General features: G+C 42.8%; 2 protein-coding genes across 2 annotated transcripts in view; both read right to left on the bottom strand.

The window, feature by feature from the left end:
* The window catches only part of LOC139550124 (myosin heavy chain, fast skeletal muscle-like), a 21,441-nt gene extending 19,690 nt beyond the window's left edge, over positions 1-1,751 (bottom strand). Inside the window, exons 1-5 of the mRNA XM_071360769.1 lie at positions 1,705-1,751; positions 1,347-1,574; positions 916-1,062; positions 563-719; positions 313-340 (exon numbers count right to left, since the gene is read on the bottom strand). Coding sequence (XP_071216870.1) covers positions 313-340; positions 563-719; positions 916-1,062; positions 1,347-1,562 — 548 coding nt within the window. The 5' untranslated portion in view covers positions 1,563-1,574; positions 1,705-1,751. The remainder of the gene's footprint in view (positions 1-312; positions 341-562; positions 720-915; positions 1,063-1,346; positions 1,575-1,704) is intronic.
* A 4,529-nt stretch (positions 1,752-6,280) lies between these two features.
* Positions 6,281-8,996, bottom strand: LOC139551376 (uncharacterized). The gene is made up of 4 exons (XM_071362861.1): positions 8,931-8,996; positions 7,398-7,536; positions 7,038-7,269; positions 6,281-6,941 (listed from the first exon to the last, which is right to left on the bottom strand). The coding sequence occupies exons 1-4, from the start codon at positions 8,994-8,996 to the stop codon at positions 6,281-6,283; spliced, it is 1,098 nt and encodes a 365-aa protein (XP_071218962.1).
* Positions 8,997-18,763: the final 9,767 nt, after the last annotated feature.

The raw sequence follows: 18,763 nt of genomic DNA, 5'->3' as shown, positions 1-18,763 counted from the left end.
CCTAGCAGTTAAGAGCATTGGGCCAGTAATGGAAAGATTGCTGGTTTGAATCCCCGAGCCGGCAAGGTGCAAAAATCTGTTGTTCTGCTCTTGAACAAGGCAGTTAACCCCCAGCAACTGCTCCCCGGGTGCCGATGATGTCGATTAAGACAGCCCCCCCCCCCACCTCTCTTATTCAGAGAGGTTGGTTTAAATGCGGAAGACACATTTCTGTTGAATACATTCAGTTGTGCAACTGACTAGGTATCCCCTTTCCCTAGTTTAAAAAACCCCCCAGACATTTTGGTTAATCGCTCAGCACAAACAACTTACGTAATCAGGATGGACTGGTTCTCCTTATCTGGAACCCAAAAACATCATGCGTATTATACTCATGAAACATTATGGGTATATCATGAATTTCATTTTGGAATATTTTCTATTCAAGGCTAATGAAATCCGATATTCAAGGCAAAATGTTCAAACCTACATGAGAAACAGTAGATTCCCTCCATCCATCCATCCATCCATCCATCCATCCATCCATCCATCCATCCATCCACCCATCCATGAGAGCTCGTACCAATCATCATGAACTGAAAGGCGTTGTCAGAGACGGAGAAGATATGGGGTGGAGCCTCCATCCTCTTCTTCCCTCTGTAGGCGTTGACAACCTCTTCGTCGTACACGGGGAGCCACTTGTAGGGGTTCACCGTGGCACAGAAGAGCCCAGAGTAGGTCTGTATGAAATAAAATCGGATAAATGTACTTGTTTTCTTGTTGGTCTACTGAAGTGGTATGTTTTGGTTTATACCGTTCATTTATGTGTAGTACTGTATGTGTGTATTTCTTATGTCATTTACTGTATGTGTAGGACTGTATGTGTGTATTTCTTATGTTTGTGTATGTATGTGTATGTTTATGCAGGTTTCTTACATAAATCATCCATGCTGCATAACGCTCTTTGAGGTTATACAACACAGAGGCTTCATTCAGGTAGGTCATCATGGCCATGTCCTCAATCTTGTCGTACTTAGGGGGGTTCATCTGATAGATGTCTGCTTCTTTGAACTCTTTTCCTTCCTGAAACAGTCAGAAATCTACATGACACACAGATCAAACTGGACATGACTGAACGCTTTTTGCTCCTTAGTTAGTTCAAATGCATACTGCCATTTAACCCAACTACTCTGTTATCACCCATTGACACACACATGGATATTATTGACTAATTAATATCAATAATTCATGCCATTTTTAAAGGTTATATTCTGCTTACAAAAAACAAAGAAATACTTCTACATCTATCTTTCAAGAAAGAGTAATTGCACAAACTTGAACTTGAATACTTTTCAGATCAAGCTTACCTCCTTACTGCCGTCAGGTTTTGTGACTGTCACAGTACACTTTCCATCGGCTCTGGCAGTGACCAAACCCTTTAGGTACAGCTCCACCTTATCTGTCACATAGCAGGCGTTCTTTGAATCAAACGGCATGGCTTGTGCCTCCATCCTCTCCCTCTCAGGCTTACGAAGGTACAAGGCAGCCTTGCCATAGATTTGCATCTCCGCGTCCGTACTCATGGTGACGGATTACTAGGAAACAGATTAAACAACAATCTAGAGTGACTCTGTGGTGCTTCCTCCACAGTCAACAGAGTTAGATCAGCGGTATCTCTCACAGAATATTTTCATCATTTTTATATGAAGACAAACAATGTCTCACCTTCGTTTTCCCCTCCTACAGATGAATTTCTACTTCTTGGAGGACCCTGTGAAACATTAGGGTGTTGTAAATTCTAAAGCCTTATCATTTAGCCCCCCGAAAGGCTAGAAAACATTTTGAATGGCATCATTCAACTCAAATCACTACAGCCATGTCCAATTCAACTACAGGTGCAACTGGTAACTTTCATTTTCCTGGTTGGTAACTCACTTTACTAGACATTCTGTCAAGAATTTAAATAAATAACTCTGAAAACCCAGTTACATTCTAGAACACCCCCTCAATTTACAAACAAGTGCAGGAGCACCACTTTTGACTGTGAATTAAAGTGACAGATTTTAAGTATAACACCTTTAATGTAAAAATAATAATAATAAAAATTGTTTTAATCAATGCCACTTGATTGCATATTGTAAAATCTTATAAGAGACGTGCACAAAGGAAATGCAGAACTCGATTCAAACATTGCATTTAGCTACTACCTCAGATGCTGAGTGAATGTAGAAATCTAAGGAGGTAGAGAGAGAGTCTTACCACAGAGGAAGAAGGTATCTGACTTATGAATGCTGGGGCCTCAGCCTCCTTATATCTGGTTGAAAGTGCCAACCAAGCAAAAGTTAATTATGGACCACCCTGGTGAAGGAAATGGATTGGATGAGAGATCTCTGTGTGTCAGTGTCTCACTAGCCCCTCCCACTCCAGGGAGCATCCCAGACACTCCCGTTACATGACTTTGTAATATCATATTTGTCTCTCAATGGAATTTCACAGAATATACGTAAACGAGAGGTAATTTAATAATTAGGACAACATCACTCGTTTATTTATCAAATTTATTCCAATATTACAACCACGGCCCCTCAAGTACTGTAATGGAGTCAGTCCATGTTGCCCGTAATACCATTAACCGTTTTCATAAAATCTTATCTGAGAATATTTAGTGAAACTTTTGTGGAATTATTCCATGTCAACAACTTTATATATATTTTCACAATTGTTTTTGTGTCATTTTGTATTTGGCTTTCAATAATCACTCATTAAACTGTTGAATCAAATGTGTATTTATTAATCTAGAAGATGATATTTTGAAGATGCTGGAGACACTCTTATTTGTCTCACATATCAGTTGTCTAAAACGGTCCAGCAGGATTCTAGCTACCTGGGGTTTGCTTTAGAGTTAGAACACTATTTCAATGTTCAGTATAGCACTTTCAAATACCACACTGTAATAATAATGCATTTATAATTGATTAGTAATTAGTTTATCCATCATTTATTTATCATTAATCCCACATTTGTAAATGTTAGCAAGCTAGCTATTCACACATTTATAAGCCACTTATTTAATACTGATGAATAATATCATTCATAAGAGCCCTATACATTGGTTTATAAGGACCAAAACACAACCAAAACATGAAGTGCTTTCATTTCTATACGGTAAAACAGATATGTGTGACATTCTCTACTGTCGCCTAATGTGAAACATTCTGTTTCAAATCTAAAATGCTGGAGTATAGAAGCCAAACATAAATATGTAGCTTTACTGTCCAAATACGTATGGAGGGGATTAAATAATAAAACTGACCTTAGATCAGTGTCAGAGGAATATGTACCCCTGACATACCCAACTAGAAAACTGTTAATTTGGCCACAAAGACCTCAACTGTCTTTAAAGCCGTGGGTCTTCTCACAATGTTCTGAGCACTGTACTGAGAACAGGGCTGGGGTCATTTCAAATAATTTCAAAGTCAATTCAGGAAGTGAACTTTTATTTCTCATTAAAAGCCAAACATAAATATGTAGCTTTACTGTCCAAATACGTATGGAGGGGATTAAATAATAAAACTGACCTTAGATCAGTGTCAGAGGAATATGTACCCCTGACATACCCAACTAGAAAACTGTTAATTTGGCCACAAAGACCTCAACTGTCTTTAAAGCCGTGGGTCTTCTCACAATGTTCTGAGCACTGTACTGAGAACAGGGCTGGGGTCATTTCAAATAATTTCAAAGTCAATTCAGGAAGTGAACTTTTATTTCTCATTAAAAAAATCTTTGTGCACAGTTTACTTCCTGAATGAACTGATTTGTACTTCTTCCACAGCAACACTAACGTACTGAACCTGATTTCAAGGTATTACGGGCCAAATTGAAGATTCGGATCAGTTGACTTAGCTGAAGGCGTTGTGTTAATGCTGGGGTGGAATAAAAGTTTGAACACCATGTGGATGGCTGTCCAGAACAGAAGTTGCATAGCCCTGATACACTATTAATAACTGGCATTAGTAAACTGGCATAATAAAACTGACATTGTACATATCTGACGTATTTTGGCAGAGCCGGGAGGATTCGGAATGGAAGTCTTGATCCAATACATTTTAAGGGTGTGACTCAGGGCTCCATTCAATCCGTAGCGTGGAAGATCTGCATTGTAGTGCGATTGACATTTAAAGGCAATGAGACTGAATTCACAGTAAACGCTGCATCTGTCGGCTCAATAGGAAATGTACTTTAGATGTCAACCCGTGCTACAACGCAGATCTTGTGGTTTATGGATTGAATCGAGCCCCTAGTCTGTGCTTGCAAAGTAGTTTCATCGCCACGGACAGGAGTTTGTCTGAGACACCCCAACGCCTTGGCTCATGTCAGCATTTTTTTTACATGATTTCATCCATTAAAATGTCACAGCCAGTAAAAATCTAAATCTGGAAATTAAATGTCACAAGCTGTGGCATGGCTCCACAAAACAACCGAGCTGGGCTCGGTTCACTCAGATCTTATTTTCCAGGACCCATATTTTGCACTAAATTTATTACAGTGGCCAATAAAGGCAATGTGAGGACCTCATGATGGACTAATAAGGTCAAAATAATGTGCTGGTCTGTATCGGATCTCTGTGTGGAACACAGTATAGGTCAGGGGTACTCAAATGCTATTTGAGAAGGTCCGGTCAGCTGAAAAACATTAGCTGACATGGGCTTGTTTTTTTCTGTTGTTTTTATTTTTTATTTTACTTTTCAAGTCAGTTAAGAACAAATTCTTATTTACAGTGACGGCCTATCACAGACAACACTGGGCCAATTGTGCACCTCCCGATGGGACTTGCAATTACAGACGGATGTGATACAGCCTGGATACAAACCAGGCATTGACGCGACTCGGGTGCCCCATTGAGATGCAGTGTCTTAGACCACTGCGCCAGTCGGGAGCCCTGATCAACTGTCATAAATTGTTCTCTTTAATTCATCTCTCTAAGGTCGGCAGTGACTGACGTGACAAGAGGAAAACTGCACACTTAGAAATTGCAGCTTGTGCATTCTACTTTTACAAATTTCAAGGGTAAGTTGAAAGCCTGACTGAGTTCCTTAAAAAAAACGAATAACTATATGCTATAATTTTTTTGTCGGGACCTGTGGTCCGTAATGACCCCGTTCTGGGTCTGGATGCGGACCGCAGTCCGCCTGTTGAGGATAGCTGGTATAGGTTATGAGGTTTTCACTTTTCAGCATGCAGGATGACGTCAATGGAGGGCCAAATGTAATATTAATGTCACACAGACACAAAGTAGTCATCCCGGTCTGTGACCTTCTCCGCGGCCAATGGCCATGTTCTGAAACTGAGTGTCAGAAATACATGCAGCCTAAAGTTGTTTAGGATTGTTTTATGACCCTTCGTCAGAGAGACGGTATCAAACCACATCTGCTGAGCTGTTCTTGAATCTCCAATGTGATCCCATACAGTCGATGGCAGAGTTACAAGAAGTGTACCAAAGCAACAGATCATTTACAAACTCAATATGGCCATGTGTCAGAAATACATCCAGCTTCCACAGCAATATATCTAAAGTCATTTGGCATTGCTTTATTGTCATTGGAGCCGCGCACCAGAAGATATGACCATATACAAAACCGACTTATACTTGACATGGCCATTATACTGATCAGTTAAATACCTGCTTCTTTTTGGACAGCTTTATTTTTACATGTTCAAATGTCAAGACAAGACAGATTGTAGGAAGACACAGTCAAGGACAAGAAAAGTCCATAACTAAGAACATCAATAAAACTGGGAATCCCACACCCTCCCTTCAGCTGCAGCTGTTGGAACAAAAGTCTCTGGGGTTGCAGGGGTCTCATCCTAGCCAAGCTTTTGGAAGATCCTAGACAAGTAGCAGCCCAATCCACTAGATGGCCCAACCAACGATTTGGTTGTTAAGAAGTGAAACACCTCACATCCAGTCACACTATTGGAAGACTGATTTTAATCATGGGGGGAATGTTGAATAGAAGGTGTTAACAATGACTCAATGACCCCAAGCCTTCTGGGAATTCTATGAAGTCCAAAAGTTATGGGCAGAGTTAGAAAGTTGGCTGTCAGAAGTATCTAAATGTAAATGTCTTTTAATCCGTTCTGTCTGCATATTTCAAGACATGTCATATGAGGTGCAGTGAGAAACCTGATGGGTTGGAAGTTACTTTTCTCATCAATCATCTTGAAGAAACATATATTTAAAAACTGGAAATCAACCAATCCTCCATCACTAACACAATGGAAAGGTCAAACGCTTTATTATCTAAATGTTGAAAGTGCGTGGGTGATGGGGCGCTGGAGATGGGATGGGGGTGCTGGAGATGGGATGGGGGCGCTGGAGATGGGATGGGGGTGCTGGAGATGGGATGGGGCGCTGGAGATGAGATGGGGCACTGGAGATGGGATGAGGGCGCTGGAGATGGGATGGGGGCGCTGGAGATGGGGCCCTGGAGATGGGATGGGGGCGGTAGAGATGGGATGGGGACGCTGGAGATGGGATGGGGGCGCTGGAGATGGGATGGGGGCGCTGGAGATGGGATGGGGGCGCTGGAGATGGGATGGGGGCCCTGGAGATGGGGGCACTGGAGATGGGATGGGGGCCCTGGAGATGGGATGGGGGCGGTAGAGATGGGATGGGGGCGCTGGAGATGGGATGGGGGCGCTGGAGATGGGATGGGGGCACTGGAGATGGGATGGGGGCCCTGGAGATGGGGGCACTGGAGATGGGATGGGGGCGCTGGAGATGGGATGGGGGCGCTGGAGATGGGATGGGGGCACTGGAGATGGGATGGGGGCCCTGGAGATGGGGGCACTGGAGATGGGATGGGGGCGCTGGAGATGTGGATGGGGGCGCTGGAGATGGGGGCACTGGAAATGGGATGGGGGCGCTGGAGATGTGGATGGGGGCGCTGGAGATGGGGGCACTGGAGATGGGATGGGGGCGCTGGAGATGTGGATGGGGGCGCTGGAGATGGGGCCCTGGAGATGGGATGGGGGCGGTAGAGATGGGATGGGGGCACTGGAGATGGGATGGGGGCGCTGGTGATGTGGATGGGGGGGCGCTGGAGATGGGATGGGGACGCTGGAGATGGGATGGGGGCACTGGAGATGGGATGGGGGCCCTGGAGATGGGGGCACTGGAGATGGGATGGGGGCCCTGGAGATGGGATGGGGGCACTGGAGATGGGATGGGGGCCCTGGAGATGGGATGGGGGGCGCTGGAGATGGGATGGGGGCGCTGGAGATGGGGCCCTGGAGATGGGATGGGGGCGGTAGAGATGGGATGGGGGCGCTGGAGATGTGGATGGGGGCGCTGGAGATGGGGCCCTGGAGATGGGATGGGGGCGCTGGAGATGGGGCCCTGGAGATGGGATGGGGGCGCTGGAGATGGGGCGCTGGAGATGTGGATGGGGGCGCTGGAGATGGGATGGGGGCGCTGGAGATGGGGCCCTGGAGATGGGATGGGGGCGGTAGAGATGGGGCGCTGGAGATGTGGATGGGGGCGCTGGAGATGGGGCCCTGGAGATGGGATGGGGGCGCTGGAGATGTGGATGGGGGCGCTGGAGATGGGGCCCTGGAGATGGGATGGGGGCGGTAGAGATGGGATGGGGGCGCTGGAGATGTGGATGGGGGCGCTGGAGATGTGGATGGGGGCGCTGGAGATGGGGATGGGGGTGCTGGAGATGGGATGGGGGTGCTGGAGATGGGATGGGGGCGGTAGAGATGGGATGGGGGTGCTGGAGATGTGGCGACGGAAGGAGAAACAAAATGATGCAGTTTGAAGCCATGTGACAGGAAAAATTGTGGATGATGTTGTGGATGTATTTTGCCGTTTGTGAATTGTATTGTTAAGAAATATATATATTAAAAATAAAAATAAGACATTGAATGGAAGGTTGTCCAGTTTAACTGATGCTGTGGTAATATGGAACGGGGTAGAACCGGTTGATGCATTGTGAACGGCCCCTTGTTGGTCTACCAGTCCCAGGAGTGGCTCATAGTTCATTAGGGCTTGGCCCCTTGTTGGTCTACCAGTCCCAGGAGTGGCTCATAGTTCATTAGGGCTTGGCCCCTTGTTGGTCTACCAGTCCCAGGAGTGGCTCATAGTTAATTAGGGCGTGGCCCCTTGTTGGTCTACCAGTCCCAGGAGTGGCTCATAGTTAATTAGGGCTTGGCCCCTTGTTGGTCTACCAGTCCCAGGAGTGGCTCATAGTTAATTAGGGCGTGGCCCCTTGTTGGTCTACCAGTCCCAGGAGTGGCTCATAGTTAATTAGGGCGTGGCCCCTTGTTGGTCTACCAGTCCCAGGAGTGGCTCATAGTTAATTAGGGCGTGGCCCCTTGTTGGTCTACCAGTCCCAGGAGTGGCTCATAGTTAATTAGGGCTTGGCCCCTTGTTGGTCTACCAGTCCCAGGAGTGGCTCATAGTTAATTAGGGCTTGGCCCCTTGTTGGTCTACCAGTCCCAGGAGTGGCTCATAGTTAATTAGGGCTTGGCCCCTTGTTGGTCTACCAGTCCCAGGAGTGGCTCATAGTTAATTAGGGCTTGGCCCCTTGTTGGTCTACCAGTCCCAGGAGTGGCTCATAGTTAATTAGGGCGTGGCCCCTTGTTGGTCTACCAGTCCCAGGAGTGGCTCATAGTTAATTAGGGCGTGGCCCCTTGTTGGTCTACCAGTCCCAGGAGTGGCTCATAGTTCATTAGGGCGTGGCCCCTTGTTGGTCTACCAGTCCCAGGAGTGGCTCATAGTTAATTAGGGCGTGGCCCCTTGTTGGTCTACCAGTCCCAGGAGTGGCTCATAGTTAATTAGGGCGTGGCCCCTTGTTGTGTAATTCAGGGGGTCCATCTCCTTACTAAGTGCTGGTCAGCGTGCCAGAGGAGCAGTGGTGGATTTAGGTATAGGCGACATGGGCAGCCACCCAGAGCGGCATCTTGCCGGGGGCGGTACGGGAGTCCAGCACAATGTTGGGGGGGAATAGTGACATTTGCGCAATGGGTTTTCTATCGCTCATTTGCACGTCACGTCAATGATGTCATGTCACCATGTGGTACTGTGGGTCAATTAACATCGTCGAAGTGGGCGCCCTGATTCTAGTCTGTGAGGGGGGCGGGGGTAGGTTGACCTCAGGTCTCCCCACTGGAAGCCCGAGGTAGGGGGAGCAGGGGAATCTATCAAATAGTGCACCTCTAACTTTGTACAGTACTAATGCAATTAGTAAAAATCAGTCACACTACGAAATGCTACCAAATAAACCACAATTCATTCATAAAACTGTGAATATATAGTTTCACAGACATATTGTTGCATTTTTTTCTTTTTTGTGTGCGAAATTGTTAAGAATAATATAAAATCTGTCTGCACACCACCAAGGTGAATTGGTTTAGTCTTGCCTTTTGGTTGACAGTGTTGGGGGATGGGTAATGTAGTCTTGACACTTGGTTGACAGTTTTGGGGGATGGGTAATGTATTGATGCTCGAGCGCCAAATCAACACAAAGTTAATTCTATTTGTCTATGTTACTACTTTTTGATATTTATGAGTCTGATTTTGTATATATTTATATGGACATTTATACATGTCTGAATAAAAATGACAGTTAGTGCAGAATGGTGCTTTTTTTTGTATGTTGGGGGCTGAAGGGGGGGGGGTTCACCCAGGGAGCCATACAAGCTAGAACCGCCACTGCTTAGGAGGACTGGATCGGTGATGATGGTTTTAACTAAATTAAGTATGAAACCAGGAATTGTGAATGTAGTAATTTTTTGGGTGAATGAAAACAAGGCTTTTTGAAAGCTTCACATCTTTCACCAAATCATGCCAAAAAACAGCTCATTACTCAGGGCTTTATTATCAGTTCACAATGCACATTAGTGACATCTTCTCATCAACAATAAATAGCAGTGTATGATTATCAGAATTAATTTTTCTCCACTGTTCTAATCAAAACCGTAGTTCCTCAACATAAAACGACAGCTCTTAATAACAATGGAATGTATGGCATTACTTAAGATTGTAACATAGTGCACATAATAACAACCATAGACCACCACAAATCAAGCTCAGAGTCAGACATGGAAACAAACAATACTACCTGATCACTGATAACAAAAGAGTGCTTTATAAAGGGTAGGTAAATCAAGGAAGTAAGGAAGTCCAGGTGTGACTGATGATGAGCTGCAGGTGTGCATATTGATGGTTGCCAGGTGTGTGTAAAGATGGGTTGCCAGGACCGGAGAGAGAATGGACGTGACAGTACCGGGCCAGGAGGACGGCCCCGAGTGATTCCACCAAGTCTTATCCCTGGGTTGTGAAGACATACGCAATCAATACGTCTTCAGTTCTTATTTTGTCTTCATTTGGAAATGTTTTGTTCACTTTGAAAATGTGGAGGAGGTTGTGTAGATTAGTAGGAATAATTTGTTATTAAATTCATTTAATCCATTTTTACATTTAAACCATGAGATGACATATTCTCCCTTTTATACAATTATACAGTCTGATACATTGACTGCAATATGTATTACAAAATATTTATTTGAATATGGACACGCATACCTGAGATTCACTGGTGGCACCCCTTTAAAACTAGCTAGCGGTCCATCCGATATCTATCTATCTTAGCTCCAGACCTTATTAGCTTCATTGCATTCTGGTCAAATTTATTAATTTGTTACCGATAAACATCTTAAAGAATGTAACACACCATGTTCCTGAACACCTTATACATTCTCAACACTCTCGGTTTGGACAAATAAAGGAATCTTTACCTGAAACGCAGTGGTATAAGTAAGCACATGAGAATGACTCAACTACATCAAGTGACAGTACAGAACTCACTTGCCTTGATCGCTAGTCCAACACAATAGTAAGAGCGCCATCTTGTGTCCTGACTCCATTATTGTAATTCAAACTACTGCATAACATACAGTATTACCTAACTGCAAAGGAATGAATATACTCAGTCCAGCTAAATAAGAAAATGTATCACCTGAATATCCTTTATTTTGAGTTCTACCGGAAATAACCCGCTACACATATGCATAACCATGATAGCAATTGAAAGGGAACACTTGGGAGAATGTGGGAATTCTCAGAACAAAGTTCTCAGGAAACAACAGACCGGATTTTTGCATTTCCATGGCCAGATTTCATCCAACCTTTTTATGCGAGTAAAGTACATGTCGGATAAGAAAATGTCATGTAAGGCAGGATGGAAACATATTTTTTTCAAATGTAGACAAAGCTAAATATGATAGACATTGTGTGATCTTTTTGTGTCCGTAAAATTAATTATGCGAGAAATGTTGGAATCACGCGATGACATATGGTGCGATCCTCCCACTATGACTCGTCGGGAAAGCGTGCAGTTTATTAGGCTACAGATTAAATAAATAATGATCAAATTCACAGGGTGGTAAAAGTGCAAAGTGATGAGCTTGATGCTCCTTTCCGATGCTTGGCTGCCGTTTGACAAATGAAAAGAATCTCGCTCTTTTGTCCATAATAGTCTCATCGTGTAGGCCAGTGGTTCCCAACCAGGGGCAGGGGGTACTTCGGAAGACTCATGAGACCATAGACCTAACAGTAAAATGTACAGAGGCACTTCAGGGGTACTGGTGGTACAGTAACCGAAAAAGGTTGGGGAACCACGGATGTACGCTATACCCGCACTGTATCTGCGAGCCGTTGGCTAGAGCGCAGGTATCTACAACAGAGTGGGCACACGCTATATAATGCAACATTTTCTGTGAGAAAATTACCAGTAGGGTTGAAAATGCAAGGGAAACCCATGTTTTAACCGCAAAGGGTATTTTTATGTGCACTACCTCATCACGCACATATTTTTTCCCGCAACAACTCAATTTGATGGGAACATCTCTGGTGGGAAAATGCGCATGTTGTTTTTATGAATATTTTTTTAATATTAGCATGAAAATGTATTGCCAATTGGATGAAAACCTGGCTCATTTTGTTACAGATTAGGCACACAATACTATCTTGTGAACAGACTATGGCAGGGTTCCCCAACAAAGGATTGAAAAATTAATAGTAAATAATTTGTTGGGCATAAAAGACTGTACAAACACCAGCAAATGAGCTCCATGTGATTTTAATTTTGGAAATATGTTCCAAAGTATTCCCAGGCATATTAGAGAAATATACAGCGCCTTCAATTTGTATTCATACCCCTTGTCACCTTGGTAAGTATATAGTTAGGTGTATAGTGTATATTTGGCCTTGTCTTGCTGAAAGGTGAATTTGTCTCCTAGTGTCTGTTGGAAAGCAGTCTGAACCAGGTTTTCCTCTAGGATTTTGCCTGTGCTCAGCTCTATTCCGTTTCGTTTATCATAAAAATAAATAAAAAACTCCCCAGTGCCCTTTTGGATGGTGGTATAAAAATAAAACAAATTGTATAGCCTACACGCTGGGTGAAAAGGATCCACATCAGGGGATATCTTTACATGACAATTGTTTGATATTCTAGACCAGTGTGTAGGCTGTACACACCATTTCCAATGCATCTTTGGAGTTTTGTGGATATGCACCATATCCACACTGTCTTTTAGATATACACTACCGGTCAAAAGTTTTAGAACACCTACTAATACAAGGGTTTTTCTTTATTTTGTACTATTTTCTACATTGTAGAGTAATAATGAAGACGTCGAAACTAATAAATAACACATATGGAATCATGTAGTAACCAAAAAAGTGTTAAACAAATCAAAATATATTTTATAATTGAGATTCTTTAAAATAAATAGCCACCCTTTGCCTTGATGACAGCTTTGCACACTCTTGGCATTCTTTTCACAACACAAAACACTTTTCACAACACATTCGGTGTGTTCCCTCAGGCCACTACTCTACCATCACATATCTACAATACAAAATCCACGTGAACATGTGTGTAGGGTGCATGTCTTATCATGTGTATGTGTGTCTGTGCCTGTCTCTTCACAGTCCCCACTGTTCCATATGGTGTATTTTGTATCTGTTTTTTAAATCTGATTCTACTGCTTGCATTAGTTACCTGATGTGGAATAGAGTTCCATGTAGTCATGGCTCTATGTAGGACTGTGCGCCTCCCATAGTCTGTTCTGGAATTGGGGATTGTGAAGAGACCTTTGGTGGCATGTCTTGTGGGGTATGCATGGATGTTCTAGCTGTGTGCTAGTCATTTAAACAGACAGCTTGGTACATTCAGAATGTCAACACTTCTTACAAAAACAAGTAATGAAGTCAATCTCTCCTCCATATTGTGCCATGAGAGATTGACATGCATGTTATTAACGTTTGCTCTCTGTGTACATCTAAGGACCAGCTGTGCTGTCCTGTTCTGAGCCAAATTCAATTTTCCGAGGTCCCTCTTTGTGGCACCTGACCACACGACTGAACAGTAGTCCAGGTGAAACAAAACTACAGGGCCTGTAGGACCTGCCTTGTTGATAGTGTTGTTAAGAAGGTAGAGCAGCGCTTTATTATGGACAGACTTCTCCCCATTTTAACTACTGTTGTATCAACATATTTTAACCAATGACAGTTTTACAATCCAGGGTTACTCCAAGAATTTTAGTCATCTCAACTTGATCAATTTCCAGATCATTTATTACATTATTTAGTTGAGGTTTAGGGATTAGTGAATGATTTGTCCCCAAATAAAATGCTTTCAGTTACTGAAATATTTAGGACTAACATATTCCTTGCCACCCTCTCTGAAACTAACTGCAGCTCTTTGTTAAAGTGTTACAGTGATTTCACTCGCTGTAGTAGCTGACGTGTATAGTGTTGAGTCATCCGCATACATATAGACACACTGGCTTTACTCAATGTCATTAGTAAAGATTGAAAAATATATGGAGCTGTGTTGATTCCAGGTTTGATTCTCTTGGCTGAGGTCCATATCTCGATGTTTTATGCTTTTCAAAATGCTTAAAATTAGCTAACTAAATTAGCTAGCTAACTAGCAACTTGGCTAACTAAGTTAGCTAGCTAACTAGCAACCTGGCTAACTAAATTAGCTAGCTAACTAGCAACCTGGCTAACTAAGTTAGCTAGCTGGCTTATTCCAGTTAGTTTTCTTGTCATGAATGAAGCAGGTAGAGTAGCTACCTTGTGGTATGGTTATGTGAAAGGACAATATTTTCTTGCAATAGACACAATGCTTAAAATAAGGACAATTTCTGATGCATTTCTGAGTTTTTAGCACATGCTCAATAATTTGACAAATATGAAATCCATATTTTTCCTTTCATGCAGAAATCATTTTTGGATTCCCTACGGATATCATACATGATATGGTCGGATATTGACTCATTAGATATCCTGAGATAGGTCTATGGACACCTTATTTTCTCTATATGATGACAAATACTGACAGTAGATCCTACACAGTATATTTTCTACAATATCTATGCTATTGACTAAGGTCCATATCAGGATCTAGGTATGCTTTTTGATATGCTAGATAAGGAACATTTATGATGCTTATTTGACTTTTGAGGACATGTTCAATAATGTGACAAATATTAAATTAATATCATTCTTTCAGACTTCAGTTATAAAGCCACATACCATAAGCTAAAATCACTGTAACTCATAGACTAGCCTAGTTCCAACTGAGGGGGTAAAATGGTGTGGTCGAACTGAAAACTGGAGAAACAAAGAAATTAGAATCTGTTCTGAAAATACCTCAAAGAAGTTAACGCTAAAGAAAGTAGCTAATTTGAGATGTTTTTATTTTATTTTAGTAACTAGAATCAAGAAGCTATCTAATAAATAACGAAGTTGCCTTCCCTTCAGGGTAATTTTGTTTTACCCGCCCGCTATCAAGCCTTAAGGTGACAGCTAAGTTAACAATTTTAAAAAGTTTAAGCGTATTTCGTATTACTGGTTAATATAAGCTAGCTTGCTAACTAGCAACTTGGCTAACAAAGTTAGCTAGCTGGCTTATTCCAGTTCGTTTTCTCATCATGAATGAAGCAGGTAGTGTAGCTACCTTGTGGTATGGTTATGTGAAAGGACAATATTTTTTTGCAATAGACACAATTTTGATTCATGATTTATGCATTGACAGTTTGGAGTGGATCACAGACCAACACTACCACCACGTTGGGTCTGGACTGCGAGGGAATGCTGCTGAAGACCTAATCTGCCCATCGCAAACATCGTCCATAACAAAGAGAGCCGGAGGGGTATGGAGGCTGTGCAACTTTTATTTTCTTATTAAATAAATAAAATACATTTTTAGCAAAGATTGGCCAGTGTTTGCATTTTTTAGAAAAACCATGTGTAGTGATTGTAGCTCTGGGTTTACTATGATGTCTTTTTTTTTTAACAAAAATAGCAGAGTTGTGCTTTGTAAATAGCAACTTGGATTAAATATGGCAATGTTTGCCTTTCCGTGCATTGTAGCCTACTACTGAATATGGTGTGAATGTATACTCGGATATGTCACCTTCATCTGAAGAAGCACGATGATTTTCAGCCTTGAACAGGTCAAATAATTTGGGCGCTGGACAAATTTAGCCCATTTTCGATCAGACATACGAGGATGAATATTACATATTTAAATAATTTTTAGTTTTTACATGGATACATAAATTATTAGGTAATTACTGCAGATATGATACATTTCTGTATATAAGTATAAAGGTTTAGATGTCAATATGTTGACATACCTTTTCCGGAATTAGATTATTCTACAAAAATGTAAACGGTGCACACGCTTCAGGTGTGTGTTTTGAACATACTGTATCTCACCCCAGAAATCTCCCTGGGTTCATATGGTAGCAGGGAGATTTCTGAGGTTCGCATGTACTCTAGAAACTGTCCCAAAACGGAGAATATCCTAGCTCCATATATGAAATTAAGGACATGCGTATCTGGACTATGTCTACTCCTTGTATCTAATAAAATGGCAGATGTCCGGAAATATATAGATAAAGATATCACCTGATATTGACCCTTTTTTTGCCCAGTGATTTTTTGTTGTTGTTGTTCTGTACCCACTGCAAGTCGTCGCGATGTCGTCAAGTTCATTACCCCCGTAACTATCCCTTAACTGAATTTACAAATCAATCATTGCACATATGGCATTAATGGTCAAGGACGTCTTATTAAACTGAATCAGATAAACTTCTCATATAAAAGATTTGTTCATAAAGATGGTATTTATGACCCCTAACTGTTCTGTGTGCTTTATTATTTTTATTAACAACAAATCAATACAGGAAGTGCATGTGGGAACACAAGTATATATAAATAATATACAAAGGACAATTAGGCTAGGGGTGGGGCTAGGGGTGGGGCTGGGGGCGGGCTAAGGGTGGGGCTGAGGGTGGGGCTCGGGGCGGGCTAGGGGGTAAAATATCACATTACACAAGGACCTTAAGGGACATACAGACACTTATAATTCTAACAGCTTTTTTGTTAGAAGAGTAAAACATATATACTTACCTTTCTTGTCGTAAGGTAAGAAAACGTGGTGTTTTGTTGGTCAATTTGAAAACAGCAGGTCTGGGACAGGTAGCACGTCTGGTGAACAGGTCAGGGTTCCATAGCCGCAGGCAGAACAGTTGAAACTGGAGCAGCAGCACGGCCAGGTGGACTGGGGACAGCAAGGAGTCATCAGGCCAGGTAGTCCTGAGGCATGTTCCTAGGGCTCAGGTCCTCCGAGAGAGAGAAAAGAAAGAAAGAAAGAGAGAGAATTAGAGAGCATACTTAAATTCACACAGGACACCGGATAAGACAGGAGAAATACTCCAGATATAACAGACTGACCCTAGCCCCCCGACACATAAACTACTGCAGCATAAATAATGGAGGCTGAGACAGGAGGGGTCAGGAGACACTGTGGCCCCATCCAATGATAGGACAGGACCAACAGGACCAAACAGGACAGGATATACCCCAGACAGGACCAAACAGGCAGGATATAACCCCACCCACTTTGCCAAAGCACAGCCCCAACACCACTAGAGGGATATCTTCAACCACCAACTTACCATCCTGAGACAAGGCCGAGTATAGCCCACAAAGATCTCCGCCACGGCACAACCCAAGGGGGGGGCAACCCGGACAGGAAGATCACATCAGTGACTCAACCCACTCAAGTGACGCACCCCTCCTAGGGACGGCATGGAAGAGCACCAGTAAGCCAGTGACTCAGCCCCTGTAATAGGGTTAGAGGCAGAGAATCCCAGTGGAGAGAGGGGAACCGGCCACACAGAGACAGCAAGGGTGGTTCGTTGCTCCAGTGCTTTTCCGTTCACCTTCACACCCCTGGGCCAGACTACACTCAATCATAGGACCTACTGAAGAGATGAGTCTTCAATAAAGACTTAAAGGTTGAGACCGAGTCTGCATCTATCACATGGGTAGGCAGACCATTCCATAATAATGGAGCTCTATAGGAGAAAGCCCTGCCTCCAGCTGTTTGCTTAGAAATTCTAGGGAAGAATAATGAAAAAGAATAATTAAATTAATTAAATTTAAAAATGCAACTTATTTCTATCGTAGGTAAAGAATCCAAGCAGTACATCTCCCCACAATAGTGTAAAATCTTCATAAATGTGTTCAATTATAAATCTACTGATGTCTTGCCACAGATTCCTTACATGAATACAATGCCAAAAAATGATGCAACACAGTTTCTGGGTGGTCATTACAAAAGGTACAATTTAAGTTAATATTTTTCTTAAACTTCTTCATTTAGTGATTGGCAGGATAATATGTATGAATAATTTTAAAGGAAACTTCCTTCATTTTGTTTAAGTAGGTACTATGTGTGCTTTATCTTCTATTGGTTGCCCTCCACAGATGATGTCATGAAGTGCTTCCCAGCGTGCAACAAAAGGGGAACGATTTAAAACAGTAAAATGGCTGAATTGAGAAGTGATGAGAGAGAGAAAAAAAAATTATGAATAAGATTGAATTATGTTTTTTTTGGTGTTTTGTGTTCTTTGTTCGATTGTTTCATTACCATGACCACAAGTATCACTGAAATAATACTCCCATAACATATACAAAAGTATGTGGACACCTGCTTGTCGAACAACTCATTCCAAAATCATCGGCATTAATATGGAGTTGGTCCCCCCTTTGCTGCTATAACAGCCTCCACTCTTCTGGGAAGGCTTTCCACTAGATGTTGGAACATTACTGCAGGGACTTGCTTCCATTCAGCCACAAGAGCATTAGTGAGGTCAGGCATTGATGTTGGGCGATTAGGCCTGGCTCACAGTCGGCGTTCCAATTTATCCCAAAGGTGTTCTATGGGGTTGAGGTCAGGGCTCTGTGCAGGCCAGTCAAGTTCTTCCACACCAATCTCGACAAACCATTTCTTTATGGACCTCGCTTTGTGCACAGGGGCATTGTCATGCTGAAACAGGAAAGGGTCTTCCCCAAACTGTTACCAAAAAATTGGAAGCACAGAATCACCTAGAATTTCATTGTATGCTGTAGTGTTAAGATTTCCCTTCACTGGAACTAAGGGGTCTAGCCCGAATCATGAAAAACAACCCCAGACCATTATTCCTCCTCCACCAAACTTTACAGTTGGCACTATGCATTCGGGCAGGTAGCGTTCTCCTGGCATCCACCAAACCCAGATTCGTCCGTCAGACTGCCAGATGGTGAAGCGGAATCCAACACTCCAGAGAACACGTTTCCACTGCTCCAGAGTCCAATGGCAGCAAGCTTTACACCACTCCCGCTGATGCTTGGCATTGCACGTTGTGATCTTAGGCT

Source organism: Salvelinus alpinus, chromosome 23 (assembly GCF_045679555.1).
Source record: "Salvelinus alpinus chromosome 23, SLU_Salpinus.1, whole genome shotgun sequence".
In the NCBI taxonomy this organism is placed as follows: Eukaryota; Metazoa; Chordata; class Actinopteri; order Salmoniformes; family Salmonidae; genus Salvelinus; species Salvelinus alpinus.
Note: the sequence above shows the minus strand (reverse complement) of the source record. Positions and strands in the feature narration are given on the sequence as shown.

Coding starts and splice junctions, on each gene's coding strand:
- LOC139551376 (XM_071362861.1), bottom strand. CDS start 8,996: ATGTCACTATTCCCCCCCAACATTGTGCTGGACTCCCGTACCGCCCCC. Junction 7,537..8,930: donor CCGGCAAGATGCCGCTCTGG/GTGGCTGCCCAT, acceptor TCCCATCTCCAG/GGCCCCATCTCCAGCGCCCC. Junction 7,270..7,397: donor TCCAGCGCCCCATCTCCAGC/GCCCCCATCCCA, acceptor TCCCATCTCCAG/GGCCCCATCTCCAGCGCCCC.